This window comes from Protopterus annectens, chromosome 12.part0 (assembly GCF_019279795.1).
Source record: "Protopterus annectens isolate FY-2018-M chromosome 12.part0, PAN1.0, whole genome shotgun sequence".
Taxonomy (NCBI): Eukaryota; Metazoa; Chordata; order Ceratodontiformes; family Protopteridae; genus Protopterus; species Protopterus annectens.
This window is the reverse complement of record NC_056746.1, coordinates 1,081,617,559-1,081,635,437: the sequence shown is the minus strand read 5'-3', so window position 1 is coordinate 1,081,635,437 and position 17,879 is coordinate 1,081,617,559. Positions and strand designations below refer to the sequence as shown.

Genomic DNA, 17,879 nt, shown 5'->3' with positions numbered 1-17,879 from the left:
ATGCAACACAAACTCTCTACTGTTTGACAGGGGACTACATCTCTCTATAAAATTTACTGTTTGACAGGGGACTACATCTCTATATAAAATTTACTGTAAGTAAGTATGCAACTTAGTTTTTTTTTTTTTTTAAGACAGTGCAAGGATAATTTAGTTGCTTTTCAAACTTGTAAAAGGCAGAATTATCGTGGGTGTGGCCTTTGTGAGCATCATCTTTCAAAATTCAAAACTGCTGTATTATTTCTTTGTTTCTGTTATTCCCTAGAAATCACACATTTTATGGTCTCTTACTCACCTCTCAGGCTTCCAAACTTGCAGTCTAAATTACTCTGGTCACTCAGGGCCCAATAAGTACAAATCACATGAAACTGGCTAAAACAGAAGACCAAATAATCTATACTACATAACATCAGCAAAGCATCTTACCACAAGAGGAACTTGCAACAGCGAGGACAGCTCATCTTGGTCCTCTATGGATGTCTTTGGATGAACCAATCCTCCTTGATTACTGAAAGCACAGTAGCTTCCTACTAGCACTTGATTTGCCAATGTTTGCCTGAAAACTTCAACTTTCAAAGTGTCTGCTAAAATTTCTTCAGTTTCCTGGAAAAAATAAAAACTACATAAAACTGAATGACATACTTGCGTGCTTATTACAACAACAAGGCATTTCTTAAATGATCATCAATGTTATTTTGTAAGAAACTATCCAGTTCAGAATAAAAATTATTTACTTACCATAACATTAAACCTTCATAATCCATATATGCGCACTTCAAAGTAGGATAAGGTCATCAAAGGCAGCTGTTTTACTGGTATTTACCATGGTTTCTCATGCTCCACCTCCCGCCACTTCCACAGTGCACTTTTCTCTCTCTCTAGATGAAGACTGCTCGCAAATCTGCAGATCTAGCTACAGATATACATATACACACACACATATGTGTATGTATGCACATATACATATATATATATATATATATATATATATATATATATATATATATATATATATATGTGTGTGTGACCCAAGTACCAATCCCTATTCCTGGAGGCCTCTGGGATGGTTGGCTAGGTGTCTTCAAAGGGATGCGTTAATAATATTGAGGGGAAAAGTGGGGCAGAATGCTGAAGTTGACAGATTAAGAAGAGCAGATGTAATGTAAGTACATTCTTTAGTATCTTGCATAAAACAGCCTGTCCATTTCAAAGGTAGGGCAGCCTCCCTATCTACTACTCTTAGGTGGATTCATGACAGAATAATATGGAGGACAGTGGCTACAAAGGTAAATCTAGGATTCAGACATCATATCCAGCTTACAGATCCCTGTAAAAGTGGGCAGTGAGGTCCATTACACAGCAGCAAAATGTCATCCTCAGAAGAATTCCTGAAAAAGACCAATGATACTCAGATGGTCCTTATCAAATAAGCTTTTGGTTTACCTGGTAAAACCAGCAGAAGGAAATTCAGTCAGGTGCCTGGACAGAGTGACCCTGAACACCTTTTGGACTGATCTCATAAAGGCAAGAGAGAAGAAAAGCTGGCCATTTTTCTTATCTTTTGTCCTTTTAAAGACAAAAAATTAGTTGCCTGTGTACATTCAAGCAATATAGGTTATTACTTCCCTTTGTTGGAAAACCAGGGGAGAAACACTAGAAGATAGATGGATCAACTAAAGTTAAATATGAAGTTACCTTGAGCATAACTCCTGTGGAGAAAATTGGGAAAACAAGTTAGCTGGAGTTGGTCAGGGACACAGACAGGTAACAGCAAGGTTCGTCCCAACAATGGAAAATCATATGATCCAGTCTTTGAGAAAATTAGGCAAGGGGAAGCTGAAAGGCAGAACTTGATGTTCAGACAGTTCTAGTGTATAGCTGAGGTATCTGCCACCAAAAATAAAATTTTCCAACACAGAAACTATTAAATCCACAACAGCTGGTGGCCACAAAAGGAGGGAGCATCAATTTCTCTAACACATAATTTAGATCCTATGGGGGAACAGGGTCTTTAAAGGGTGGTCTCAGTAAAAGTGTATCCTGAAAAAAGGCCTTACAGAAATAGATGAGCCCTTGGAAATAAGTGACCGCTACTAGGGCACCTTCAAGGTTAACTAGCTAGATCTGTTATCAAATAAATAAGACAAAAAATTATAAATGGCAATAACAGGAACCATAAAGGATTTACCCTCGGTTAACTGCCTACAGAATTTTGTTCATTTCTATTTTAAATGGATCATTTTAACAAATGACAAATAAATATACATTTCTAGTAGTGAGTTTCTGACCTTCAGTCAGGATTTTGAGCATTCAGTTAAAGTACTCTGGATCTCTGGTTATTAACCAAACTGCAGAATGCATGTGTTTAGTCTGAGGGAGCATAGCTCCATGTGAGGCATAGCTCCATGTGAGGCTTGCTCAACAGATGGAACAGGAGACCTAAGTGATGCTCTTAAAGTGAAAGCCATACCCTTCAAGCAGGAAAGAGGATAAGAGCACAACTTTGTCTTGTATACCCAGGTGTTCTGAAAAATACTCAGTTTTAGAGGAAAGGGAGAACTGCATACAGGAGCACTGGGGACCACTGGTGGTCTAAAGCATTCTATGATGTCTGTTCCTGTGGAGGAAGTTGGGAAAAGAAGTTAGCTGGAGATGGTCAGACTCACAAACAGGTCACAGCAAGGCTCTTTCCAACAGTGGAAAATCATTTGAACCACTGTCAGACCAAGGGCCTCCCATGTGGCATCAAACATCTACTGGGCCTTTCTGAAGAACCTGTCCAGAAAGCAATTAAAGCTCATTGCCCAACTGCCTATGATGAGAGGCCATATCAGGCAGTCTTTCCTGCTCCTCCTGTTCCTCCAAGTAATACAATGCCTAGAAGGTGCAATATCCAACAGCCAACTAAAGGAAAAAGCAGCAGTCCAGACACCAGAGAAGATAAGACTATGAAGACATGCAGGCAGATGAAAAGGACCAACTCAATGTTGGTAAAGCAGTCTGAAGAAGTTAGAAAGAATACTATCCCCCATGTAGACAACCTGCAATCTAAATGTGTCTGAGTAAAGAATACCTAGGTAAAACTTTAACAGCAGGGAATAAGAAGGAAGATGCAAGGAGCTATTCCATTAACACTATTCTGGTTGAGTACCTCATACAATTACACCATCTTCTTTAAGTAATATTGGTGCTGCAGTAATAATCACTACATAAGTGTAATGCAAAGCAGTTACAAGCTCTGACTGGTGAGCTCATACAGCCCACTGATAACACTGGCCTCGAGTCTCAAGATTTCTCAACAAAGACTGAAGTATGCAGGCTTGAAGATAGAGTTCCCAACAGACAACATGCCCAAAGTTAAAGCTTTTTGAAAAGTGTTAAAAGTGATGTTTCCTGAAGTGCAGTGATTCAAGAGTTAATCACAAGTCATGGATGGTGTGGGATGAAGCCCCCCTCCAAAACACATACCCACACGCAAACTATTACTTTCTATGTGCCTAAAAAAAATTTTGAATTGCCCACTCAGGAATAACTTAAGGACATCAGAAAGTACAGTCAGTGCATTTAGGTATGCCACTGTCAATCATACTTCAGGATACAGGGCAAAGGCACATCACAAAATAACTCTGAAAGGCCAATTTCAGCAAACCACTGCAAGACTGTTGTGGCAAGTCCAGCATTGGTTTTAGGCTTAAAATTTACCTCAGTTTTTGATAAGACAACAGTGGTACAAGATGCTGTTTCCCAAAAGTCCTGGGCAGTCTCATTCCTGATTAAGGTTGTTGTGGTGGAGTTCTGGTGGAATGAGCTTTCAATTCACTTTAGTTGATCTTACTGTATAAGCCTACAGTAAAAAGAAATGCTGTTGGGCATCTACTTGGATAATAGCTGCTTTAAGCCTGCATGCACTGTCCTGACTTGTCTGAAAAAAGATAGATAATTATGTCTTTTCCCTCTGGGTGTAACACCTTAACTGCCCGGGAGCAGCCATAGTGCACAGAAGACTCTATTCTATTCTTAAGGGTATGGGAAAAAGACTGGTAGTTGAACGTCCTAGTTCAGGGTTATGTCAGAAACTATCACAGGCATGATGGTGGAAGTTTGTCCACCGATCTGGTTATTAAACTGAAATACATGCAGTGCAATGAAAAAGTATTTGTCCCCTTCCTGATTTCTTATTTTTTTGCATGTTTGTCACACTTAAATGTTTCAGATCAAACAAATTTAAATATTAGACAAAGATTGTTTGTGTCTTTCGGCTTTTCCCGGTTAGGGGTCGCCACAGCGGAACTCCGATCCGCTAATGATTGGCAGTTGATTTTTACGTACCGGCTTGCCAGGCCTGATGCACAACCTTCAACGAAGGTATACCCATTCACGCACATCTCCACTCAGAGGACGCTCTAGCTGAGAATCGAACCGGACAGCGTCTTACTGTGAGGCGACAATACAAAGATAACCCAAGTAAACATAAAATGTAGTTTTTAAGTGATGATTTTATTTAAGGAAAAAACTGTCCAAACCTACATGGTCCTATGTGAAAACATAATTGCCCCACTTGTTAAATCATGAAGTAACTGTGGTTAATCACATTTTTGGGAAAGCTGAGTTCAATTTCACTAGCCACACCCAGGCCTGATTACTGCCAGACCCACCGAATCAAGAGATCACTTAAATAGAACCCATCAGACAAAGTGAAGTATGCCAAAATATCCCAAAAAGAAATATGTCATGTTGTGATCTAAAGAAATTCTGGAATAGATGAGAAACAAATTGACAGCTATCAGTCTGGAAAAGGTTACAAAGCCATTTCTAAAGCTTTGGGACTCCAGTGAACCACGGTGAGAGCCATTATCCACAAATAGAGAAAACACGGAACAGTGGTGAACCTTCCCAGGAGTGGCCGGCCTACAAAAATTACCTCGTGTGCAGTGACGACTCATCCAAGAGGTCACAAAAGAACCCAAAACAACATCTAGAGAACTGTAGGCCTCACATGCCTCAGTTAAAGGTCAGTGTTCATGACTTAACCATAAGAAAGAGACTGGGATCATCAGGATGTTTTTTGGCAAAAGTGAGACGAGCCTTTATGTTCTTTTTGGTCAGCAGTGGTTTTCGCCTTGGAACTATGCAATGCATGCCATTTTTGCCCAAAGACATTTGGGAAAATATTCTGTGGACTGACAAAATAAAAGCTGAACTTTTTGGGAGGTGTGCATCCCGTTACATCTGGCATAAAAGTAACAGCATTTCAGAAAAAGAACATCATGCCAACAGTCAAACATGGTGGTGGTAGTGTGATGGTCTGGGGCTGCTTTACTGCTTCTGGACCTGGACGACTTGCTGTAATCGATGGAACCATAAATTCTGCTCTCTACCAAAAAATCCTGAAGGAGAATGTCCGGCCATCAGTTTGTGACCTCAAGCTGAAACACACTTGGGCTCAGCAACAGGACAATGATCCAAAACACACCAGCAAGTCCACTTCTGAACGGCTTAAAAAAACAAAATGAAGGTTTTGGAGTGGCCTAGTCAAAGTCCGGACTTGAATCCAATTGAGATGTTGTGGCATGACCTTAAAAAGGCGGTTCATGCTCCGAAACTCTCCACTATGGCTGAATTAAAACAATTCTGCAAAGAAGAGTGAGCCAAAATTCCTCAACAGCGACGTGAAAGATTCACTGCCAGTTATAGCAAATGCTTTATTGCAGTTGTTGCTGCTAAGGGTAGCACAACCAGTTATTAGGTTTAGAGGCAATTACTTTTTCACACAGGGCCACGTAAGTTTGGATAGTTTTTTTCCTTAATAAATAAATTCTTGAAAACTCCACTCTCGCATACAGTTTTTTAACTCAATTGTTAGGTTTCTTTTCTCCCTACAATATGGGTCCAGCATTGTGTATGTACCAGAAACCTGCTAGTAGTTTTAAAAACTTTTATTTCCTTGCACTGGAGTCAAAGGAAGGGAAAGCCCACCTACTTTTTTTTTTTTTAAAATCAACTTCTCACATACTTTGCTGAGAAATTTGTCTCCACCTGCATGACATATCATAGACACAGTTAAATCTGCAGTTTGTTCTGTCAGGTACTGCTGTCAATCTTGGGTAATTAATCCTGCTAATGTCAGAACACAGCAGCTGATATAAAAAAAGGACCAAAAGCTGTGGAATTGTTTCCACTGTTTTTACTGCAGAGGGGAGGAGAACTTAACACTCCCCTTTCATAGAAAAACAAAGCAATTAAGTCAGGGGTTTAAAGGCAATTGTCAACTCTTCTGACAAATTTACATAAGCAGCAACACAGTACTGACAGTAGAAGCTTTACAATAGTTTGTGTTAAAATAACTTGAGTAGTAGCAAAGATTTATGTGACATTTAGAGAAAAGTCAGTAAATATTTTTTCTTGTACAGTATAAATGCATTTATCATTTTCAAGCCCCCCCCCCCCCCCAACACACACACACACCAGAAAGTACAGTTGTGTACCTACCATAAATGTAGATGTTAGAGTGTATTCACTGTTGCAGTCATTACTCTTGGGTTATTCTGCTGGCAGGCTACCCGCAGTCGGCCAGAATTCTAAAGTCTAGGTCTGGCGTCGGTTGCTGTCACCTCTTCCCTGACGTCAGTGTGCCAGGGGTATAAAAGATGCAGCAGACACCATTTTTTTTCAGTTTTTCTTACCCCAGATGTCAGGTGCCCCAAATAGGTAGGCTGAAAAATATATCAATAAGAAATGCATACACAAACATAACATTTCCTTCATCTACAAGCAAATACACCAAAAAGGTTGTATAGGATAGAGAAGTGCGGATAAGTCCCAGCAAAGAGAAGGGGGATGGTGGGTGGGTAACCTGGACTGCAACAGTGAATACACTCTAACATCTACATTTATGGTAGGTACACAACTGTACTATGTTAATCGTGTTTCACTGTTGCAGTCATTGCTCTTGGGTTGAATCCCAAAGCTGAGGAAGGGTGGCTGGGCTAAATAGGATTAGGAGAGGCTACAAGGCCCTGCAGAACTGCAGTGGCGAAGCCTGCTCTGGACTTAGAGAGGCAAGTGATAGTGCTTTGTAAAGGTGTGCCCTGAACTCCAAGTTGCAGCCTCTAAGATTTCTTTGGTTAGTACTCCTCTGAGGTAGGCTGCTGAAGTGGCTGCTGCTCTGGTGGAATGAGGCACTGATTTGCCATGTTGAGAATAGAAACGGATGCAATGGCCTATCCATTTAGAAATAGCCTTTCCTTGTGATCCTGCAGCATATGACACAAAGTTGCTCAGTCTTCTGAAAGCTTTAGTTTTTAAAAACTTTTTTTTTTTCCTTCCCCAATTTTGGGAAATTTTTTTAAAAAAAAGGGAAAAAGGAAAAAGCCCACCAAAAACTTTTTTTTTTTAAAATTTCAACTTTTTTTCAAAAAAAATACTTTTTGTGTTTTTTTGAGAAAAAAAAAAAAAAAATAAAAAAAAAAAAAAAAAAAAAAAAAAGGGAAAAAAAAAAAAAATAAAAAAAAAAAAAATAAAATGAAAAAAAAAAAAAAAAAAAAAAAAGAATAAAAAATAAACAAAAAAAAAAAATAAAAAATAAGGATAAAAAAAAAATAACAAAAAAAAGAAAAAAAAACAAAATAAAAAAAAAAAAAAAAAAAAAAAAAAAAAAAATTTTTGGTCTCCCCGGGCCTAAAAAACATAAACATTTTTAAAAGGGAGTTTTTCTGAAGGTACTTTGAAATCGGGGAATTTTAATCCTGAATTGGCCGGCAGGATTAAAAAAAAGTTTTTTTTCCCAGAATGAGAAGGAGGAATTAACCCCCTTTAAGAAAAAAAACCCTTTTGGGAGGGTTTTAAAGGCTTTTGGAAATCTTTGAACAAATTTCTTTTGGCCCGTCTGCCCTTTGGGAATTTTACTGGGAAAAAAGGAGTGGAGAAAAGATTTATTTTAATTTTTTAGGAAAAGGGGCATAAATTTTTTCTTGTGATAAATCCTTTTCCCCCCAAAACCCAAGGCAGTTGTGAACCAAAATTAGATTTAATTTTTCCTGGGCACCCCAATTTTTTTTCCTGGGGGTTTGGTGGCCAGTTTAAAATTCGGTTGGGGTTCCTGATTTCCCCTGCTTAGTTTGCCTTGGCCAGAGAAATTTTTTTTTTTTTCCCCCGGGAATTGGTCCCCTTGGAGGTAAAAATTAAAGAAATGCTTTCCCAAATCTTTTCCTTTCTCAAAAAAAAAGGGGAAAGGAAATGGAATGCTTTTTTAAGTCCCAAAAAGAGAAGGGGGGGTTGGGGGGTCCGGGTCCTTCATCAACTTTTTTGGAGGAAAAAGGTCCTTGAAACTTTTTCACTTTTGCAGTCTTTCTCTTTTAAATTGAGGAAGGGGGGCTTTTGGTTTGGGGGCCCATGGGCCCTGAAAACCTCCCAATTGGGCCCCCGGCTTAATTGAGATTTTGGTAGTGCTTTGGTGGGGGTAAACTAATTGGCAGCCCTTTTGTTTTTGGTTTGGAACTTCGGGGAAACCTCAAATCCTGTTCCCGGGGAATGAGGAAATTTTTCCTGTTAAAGGCGGGGGCAAGGGCCTATCCAAAAAACCTTTTTTAGAAAAACCAAAAATTGTAGTTTTCTTGGAAATTTATTTTGAATGAAGGAATGCCAAAAAACCCAAAAGGTGCGGGTTTTTCCCCCTTGGGGGTTTTTAAAAGGTGGGTTTTTGGGGCCAAATTTTTCCCTTAAGGAAAAATGTAGGGTTTTTGGTTTGTCGGGGTAAAAAGATAAAGGCCAAACCCTGGGCTTGAAATTTAACCCCCTTGCAAGGTTTATTTTTGGAGGGACTGTTTTGGATTTTTTTTTACTGTTACCCTGGCCAAAGGGAATTTTTTAAAAAACGGGCCCAGGCTGGAAGGGGTGTCTTTGGGGCCTTGTTTTGGCCCCCGGGGTCTCCAAAAAAGGGATAAAATTTGGGGGTTCCTTTTTTTGGGCAAAAGGGCAAAGGGCCAGGAATTTTTGTGAAAAAAAACCCTTTTGGGCACCATTTGGGAAAAGAAAACTGGGGGAAAATTTTGGTAATGAAATTTGGGCCAAACCCAAGAATCTTTATTTTCTGCAAAGATTTTCGGGTTGGGCCCCCTTCCCCAAGGAAAAATCCTCCTTTTAAGGAAAGTTTCAAAGGCCAAGCCTTTTTCCCCAAAGGCCATTGGGGCGGGTTATTTTTTGGGGGAAGAAGTAAATTTGAAATTTTGGGGAAACCTTAGAAAGTTTTGGGAGGGGCCCAGGTCCGTATTGGTCCCCGGGTTTTTGGTTCCTTTCTGGGGTATTTGGGAAAAGGGGCGGGGGAGAAAACCTTCCCCTGTTTGTTTTTCCGCTGAATGGGCCCCCCATTTCCAGGGGCTTTTTGTTTTGTGCCTCTCCCCAATTAAATTGGGGGGGAAAAAGGTCGGGGCCCCCCCTTTCCTTTAATGTGAAAATTGGGAACCTTTTTCCTTGGGGGACCTATTTTTCGGAAACCCAAATTTTTTTTTTGGGGAATTTCCCAAATTTAAATTGAAAAAATGCTTTTTTCCCCAAGGGGTTTGCCGGGGGGGAAAGTGCCTTGGGCTTTTTTAGAAAAGTATTGGGCTGTTTTTGTAAGGCCGGGTAAAAGGGCCCTTTTTGGGGGCTTTTAAAAAGGGGGAGCATTTTTTTTGTTTTAAGGCCGGGTTTGAGGGGGGCCCCCTGAAAATTTCCCTGCCTTGGGCCCCCGGAAAATCGGGCCCCCTTTGTGGTCTGTCGGGCCTGGGGAATTTTTGAAGGCCCAGCCCTTTGTTGGGTGGGCTGACCTTGAAACCCCTTTGTTGCGGGGGGGAAATTTTGCTTTATTCCTCCATTTTTTCCCAAACCTTTTGCCTTTATTTTCCCAAAAAAAAGTTCTTTGGTTGTAAATGGGTCCCATCCCAATAATTTTTTTTAAAATTTTTGTTCCTTTTTAAAAGGGCATTCCCTTTTTTTCGGCCGGGGTAACCACCCCCCTTGAAAGGCCCCAGGAATTTTAACCCTTAAAAGGGGGATGTTTTACTTTTCTTTTAGGGAAAAAACCCTGGCCAATTTTTTTTCAAACCCAGATTTTAAACTTTTTCTTTTAAAGGCAGTGCCAATTAAATATTTAAATTTTTTGGAAAAATGAAATTGAAAATTTTTTAAAGCCCTTTACGGGGCCAAAAGGGGGGCAGAAATTGGAAAATTTTTTCCCCCTTGTCTGGGGACCCTGAAATTTCAAAGGGGACAGGGTTTTTTGGGGTAAAGTTAACCCCTTTGGGGCCCAGATATTTTTTCTGGGTAAACAGGGGGGTTTTTAATTGGGAAATTTTATTAAGAACCCGGGCCCGGTTTTTCCCTTTCGGGGTTAAAAAGGTCGGGGTAAAATCCCCCCCGGCCGGGGATTTCTAAAAATCCCTCTTTCCTACAATTTTTTTTCCTTGCCCAGGTTGGTGGCGGGGGTCGGGTGTTTTGAGGAAGGGGGAAAAAATCCTGACCCTTTTTCCTTAGTTCAGAAAATTTTTTGGGGTCCTTTCCCTTTTGGAAAAAAATGTTTTTCCCCAAAAGGGGTTTCCCCAAAAGAAAATTTTGGAGGAGGGGGAAAGGGTTTTGGGATTTTCCTTGGGCTTTTTTTCCCCCTTTTGGGAAAGGAGGAGAACCCTTTTTTAGGGAAAACCGGGGTGAAACCTGTGGGGAAGGAATCTCCTTTTTGTTCTTTGCCTAAAGGCCTTTTAAAGGAGGGAAATGGGGGCCCCTGTAAAGAAATTTGGTTTTCGGATTTTGACCCCCTTTTTTAACATTTGGAAGTCCAAAAAAGAATGCTGAAATTGTTTTTTTCTTTAACTTTTTAAGTTTTTTCCTTTAACCAAGAGGGTTTTAAAAAAAGGGTTGAAAACCCCCCTGAAGACCCCTTAAAAAAAAGAAAAGATGCCCCTTGTTCAGCGGCTTCCGGAACCCTCTGAAATTATTTTGCCCAAATTTTGGTTTAACCCCAGTGGCTTAAAATTTGGGTTTTTAAAACCCCTTGTTGGCTTTAAAAAGGTTAAGGGCCAGGGGGGGGGAAAATTTTTCCCCACTGAAAACCCAAAACCCTAAAGGGGGCCGGGTTTTTTGGAGGGGAAAGCCTTCCCCTTTTGGGGTTTTTTTGAAATGGTTTCGGGTTTTCCACGGCATTTTTAAAATTAAATTTAAAGAATGGGAAATGAAAATCCGGTTTAAAGGGGTGGGGGGGGTTTAAATCAAAGCCCCCAAAAACCCAAAAAGCTAGAACGGGGGAATAAAAGGGGCCTAAAAAAGGGGAAAATTCCATTTTTAAGATTGAAAATCCTTATAAAATTTTGGCTTTTCCCCAAAAAGAAAACCCCCAAAACTTTTTTTTACATCGGCCCTTGGGAAGAAAGGAAAATTTTCAAAGGGAATTGGGGAAAATAAAAATTTTTGGTTCGAAAATTCAATTTTTGAAATTTTTCAGGGGGGTGGGACCCCTTTGCGAATTGGTTTTGCCTTTTGGGCACCGGGGAAAGGAAAGCTGAAAAAATGGCGCCGGGCTGCATTTTTTAACCCCCTGGGGGCAACTTAAAGGAGGGAAAAATGAAGCAACCGAGGGGCCCGGCCCCAATTTTTGGGAATTTTGGCCAATACCTTTGGCCAGAGGCCCAAAGGGTAAGGGGGACTGAAACCGGGGCCTAAATACCCCGGGGGTTAAAATAAACTAAACCGGGAACGGGAAAAAAAAGGGGTTTTTTTTGGTTTTATTTGCCACCCTTTTCCGGGAAATCCTTTCGGCTGCCAACCCATTTAAATTAAATTTTGGGAAAATTGTTCGAACAACCTTAATATCAGGGGAAAAAATTTAAAAAAACCAACAAAGGTTTGTTTGGGGAAAAAAAAAAAAAGGGAAAATCAGAAAAATGTCCAGGGGTTTTGCTTAAAAAATTTTTTAAAATTTAAATTTTTTAAAATGGCGGGGAAAGGTTCCCCAGATTTGGGTTTTAAATAAGTTTTGGTTCCTGTTATTGAAAATCAAAAATTAACCCCCCAGCACAATTAAATCAAAAGGAAAAAAATTTTCTTGAAAATCTCCAGGGCGAAAAAGGGAAAAAATCAAAAACCCCAGAAACCCCCCATGATATTTTCATTAAAAACCATAATATAAAATTTTACAAATAATTTATATTCTTTAATTAACATAAAAAAAAATCAAAAATTTAATATTTTAAATAAATTTTTTAAAACATTATTTTATAATAATTTTTCCATATTTACATACCCCTTTTTTCTAATTAACACCAACATTAAAAAAATTTTTTGAGTAATCCAAAAATTCCAATCTTTAAACCAACCTTTTTCCCAAAATTTTTTTAAAACAAAACACACAAAATTAATTTTTATATAATAATACCTAATATTTAATATAAAAGTAATATAAATAAATATTTATATATATAAAAATTAAAATATATATATAAAAATTTATATATATACATACAAATATATATATAAAAAAAAAAATAATATTTATAAAAACCATATATATTTAAAATTTACAAAATTTAATTTACAAAATAATAACTTTTACTTTTTTAATATAAAAACAAAATATTTTTATAAAACAATATATTATAAAAATAACAAACAAAAAATAATATCCCAAAATTTAATAAACAAATAAAAAAAAAAAAAAAATTTTTTAATAACACATATTAAAAAAACAAAAATAAAACCCCAAAATTTCATAATTTGTAATTAAAATATAATAAAAATTTTTTTTATTATTATTTTTTTAAGTATTTTTAAACATATTTTAAAAAATATTTTTAAAACATATATATATATATAAAATTTATATAAAATAAAAATATATAAAATATATACATATATATAAAATATATTATATATATATATATATACATAATATATATATATTTTTAAATATATATATATATATACAAATTATATTATATAATATATTTTCATATTTTATACATTATATATATATAATATACATTTTAATAAATAAAAATTTTAATAAAAATAAAAACTTTAAAAAAATATTATAAAAATATTTAATAAAAATATATAAACAAAAATATTTTTTATTTTTAAAAATATAATAAAAATAAAAAATAATTAATAATTACAAAAAATTTTAATTTTAAAAATAATAATAATAAAATTTTATGTGGTAAAATATAAAATATACATTATATATATAATAATTTATATAACTTTTTTAATAATATATAAATATTAATAATAATACTGTAAAATATTTTTAATTTTAATATAACTTTTTTACAAATAATAATAATAATATAATAATATTATTACAACAAAAATAATAAATATATATATACTATATTTATTAATTAAAAATACAATATATTTTTAAAATATATTACATATATATATATACAAAAATAATAAACCAAATTTTAAAAAAAAAAATAAAAAAATAATATTATTTTAAAAATTTTAAAAACACACAAAATAATAAATAAACTTTTTTAAAAACAAATAAAATTTTTTCACAAAATATTATATATATATAAATACAAATTAAAAACACTTTAAAAATTTTAAATATATATATATATATATATACATTTTATATATATATATAAAATATTATTATATATATATAAATATATATATATAATATATATATAATATAAATATATATATACAATTATATATATATATATATATATATATATATATATATAATATATATAATATATATATATATATAATATATATATATATATATATATATTTTAAACACATATATTTTAATATATAATATAAAATTTTATAAATAATATTTTTTATTAAAAATTTTAAAATATAACTAATAAAATAAATAAAAATAATAAAAAAACAAATAATAATTTTATAAGAAAAATAAAACACAATATAAAAAATAATTACATTTTATTTATACAAAAAAAAAAAACAATAAAACAAAAAATTTTAAAAAAATTTTAAAAAATACAAAACAAAATAATAAATATTTTATATATATATATATATATACATACTTTATATATATAAAACAATATATATTTTATCAAAATATATATATATACATAATATATATATAATATATATATATTTCAAAATATATATAATATATATATACTTTTAAAATATATATATATAATATATATACATATATATATAATAATCATATATATATATATATATATATTTTAAAATTATAATATTTATATAATATATAAAAATATATAAATAAAAATAATATATAATACACATAATAATAATAATTTTAAAATAAATAAAATACATATAAAAAAAAAATACAAAATAATACATAAATAAAATATATATATAAAACATAATAAAAAAAATAAAACACACATAAAATAAAATATTTAAAATTTTAAAACATATTATATATTTTTAATACCAATTATATTATTTAACAAACATATATTAATATTTTTATATTTTATCCCATATATATATATTTTTATATATATAAAATACATATTTTATATAAATATATACAAAAAATATAATATTATTTATATATATTTTAATTTTTACAAAATATATATAAAAATTTTATTTTATACAAAATATATAAAATTTTATAAAATAAACAATATAATATAACAACAATATAAAAACAATAATAAATATACAATATGTAAAAAACATAAAAAAAAAATATTTTAAAAAATTTTTAAAATTTTTAATTAAAATACATAATATTTTTAAATAAAAAAATTTTATACATTAAAAAATTTTGAACAAATATATAAACCTAAACAAAAATTATTTTTACACATAAATAACATTTTAACAACATAACAACAAAAATATTATATAAAATATATATTTTTATATATATAAAATTTTAAAATATATATATATATATATATATATATATACCTATATATATAAAAACACACATATATATATATATTAATATATAAAAAATATATATATATATATATATAATCACATATAAAAATATATATACATAAACTTTAATTTTATATATATATAAATATATATATATATATATATATATATATATAAAATATATATAATATATATATATACAACAATATATATATATATAAAAATAAAAAATATTATATAATAATATATATAATATAAAATTTATAATATAAAATAAATAAACACAAATATATGTAATAAAAATATAATATATATAATAATAATAAAAAAATAATAATACAACAACATATTTTATTATTACATATTTTATAAAAAACATATATTTTATATTACAACAAAATACAACAAAATTATATATACAAAATATATATAATAATATATATATACATAAAATATATATATATACTATATATATTAATAATAATAATTATATATATACATATATATATATATATAATACATATATATATATATATATATATATATAAAATATATATATAATATATATATAATACAACTTATATATATATATAAAATTTTTAATTACAAAAATAAAATAAAAATTTTAAAATAATAATATATTTTTATTTTAATTTTATAATAATATATATAATTTTTATTTTATAAAAATAATAAAAATATATAAAAATACTTTAAAATATATAAAAATATATAAAAAATATATAAAAATATATAAAATATATATAAATAATAAATATATATATATATAAAATATAACAATATAAATATATATAACAATATAAAAATAAATATAATATATCCCATAAAAATTTTAACAAAAATTTTACAATAATAAACAACATTAATATTTTAATAAACAAATATTATTATATATAATACATATATATTAATAATAATTTAAAAATATATATACATACATATAAAATATATAATATCATATATATATATTATATTTTATATATATATATATATATATACAATATATATATATTTTATATACAAAACATTATATCATAATAAATATAAAATTATATAATAAAAAACAAAAATATATAATAAAAAACATATATATAAAAAATATATACAAAAATATTACATATATAATATAAAATATACATAATAACATATAAAAAAAAAAAAACAAATAAAAAAAAAACACAACAACAAAATAATATTATTATTATATAATACAATATATTAATTATTTAATAAAATAATTATTAAACTTATAAAATTATTTATACTTTATAAATAATATATATATTATATATATAATACATATATATAATATAATATATATAATAAAAATATTTTATATATAAAACAAAATTATATATATATAAAAATATATATAATACAAAATTTTATATATATATATATAAAATAAAATACATATATATATTTTATATATATATAAAACAAATATATATTATTCTATATATATTTTTTATACAAAATATAAAAATAATAAAACACAAAAAATACAAAACATAAATTTTATAAAAAACAAAAAAAACAAAAACATATTATTATTTATACACAATTTTAAATAAATAAAACAAAATTTTATATATATAAAAAAACTTTAACATATTATTATTACCAAAAAAAAACATATTTTTATATTAAAACAACATATATAAATACAAAAATAATACACATTTTTCAACATATTAAACATAAACAATAATATACAATATATTTTAAAAAAACACATATATATAAAATATATATAATTTTATTATATAAAACCCAAAATATAAAACATATATATAAAAATATAACAAAATTTTAATATAACAACAAATAATAATATAAACATATATATAAAAATACATATATATATATAAAATATATAATAAAAAACAAATATATATATATATATATATAAATATAATAAAAAAATATAATAATAAAATAAAACATATAACAAAAATATATAAAATATATATAATACAAAACATATATATATATATTTTATATATATACATAAAATATATATAATAAACATACATATATATATAAAAACATACATTTTAACACAAAACCACACAACATAATATTACACAAAACATATATAATAAAATATTAATACATATTAATATATAATATAATATATAAAAACTTATAAAATATATATTTTATTATATATATTATTATATATACATACAATATATATATATATATAAAAAATATATATATAAAATATATATATATATATATATACAAAATATATATATATATATATATATACATATATATATATACATATATATATATATATAATATATATATAAAACATATATATATATAAAAACATATATATATAAAATATTTTAATAATATATAAAATATATATATATATATATATATATATATAAAATATATAATATATATATATTATATATTTTATAAAAAATATATAATAAAAATATATATATATATATATATATATATAATATAATATTTTAAAAATATATATATATACACACAAAATATAATATATAAAATATAAATATACATAAAACAAAAATATATAATATATAAAATATATATATATATATATATATACACAAAATATATATATAAAAAAAACACACACAATATATATTTAACCCCAATATATAAAAAACACATATTTATAAAATAAATTATATATACCCCAATATAATATATATATACAAAAATATTATTATAAAAACCCCAAATTATTATATTATATAAAAAATTATATATATATATATATATATATATAAAATATACACAAAAATATATATATATATATATATAAAAAATATATATATAAAAAAAAACACACACACATATTTTATATATAAAAAAAACAAAATATATAATAATATAATAAAAACACACATATATATAAAAAAACACACACACACACACATATATAAAATTATATATAAAAAACACACACACACACACACACA

At 29.2% G+C, this 17,879-nt stretch overlaps 1 protein-coding gene across 1 annotated transcript in view; it reads right to left on the bottom strand.

The window, feature by feature from the left end:
- Window positions 1–17,879, bottom strand: part of EIF6 (eukaryotic translation initiation factor 6) — a gene marked incomplete in the record, with an annotated part of 690,546 nt that overhangs the window by 235,749 nt on the left and 436,918 nt on the right. The window contains 1 exon segment of the mRNA XM_044090094.1: window positions 427–603. Coding sequence (XP_043946029.1) covers window positions 427–603 — 177 coding nt within the window.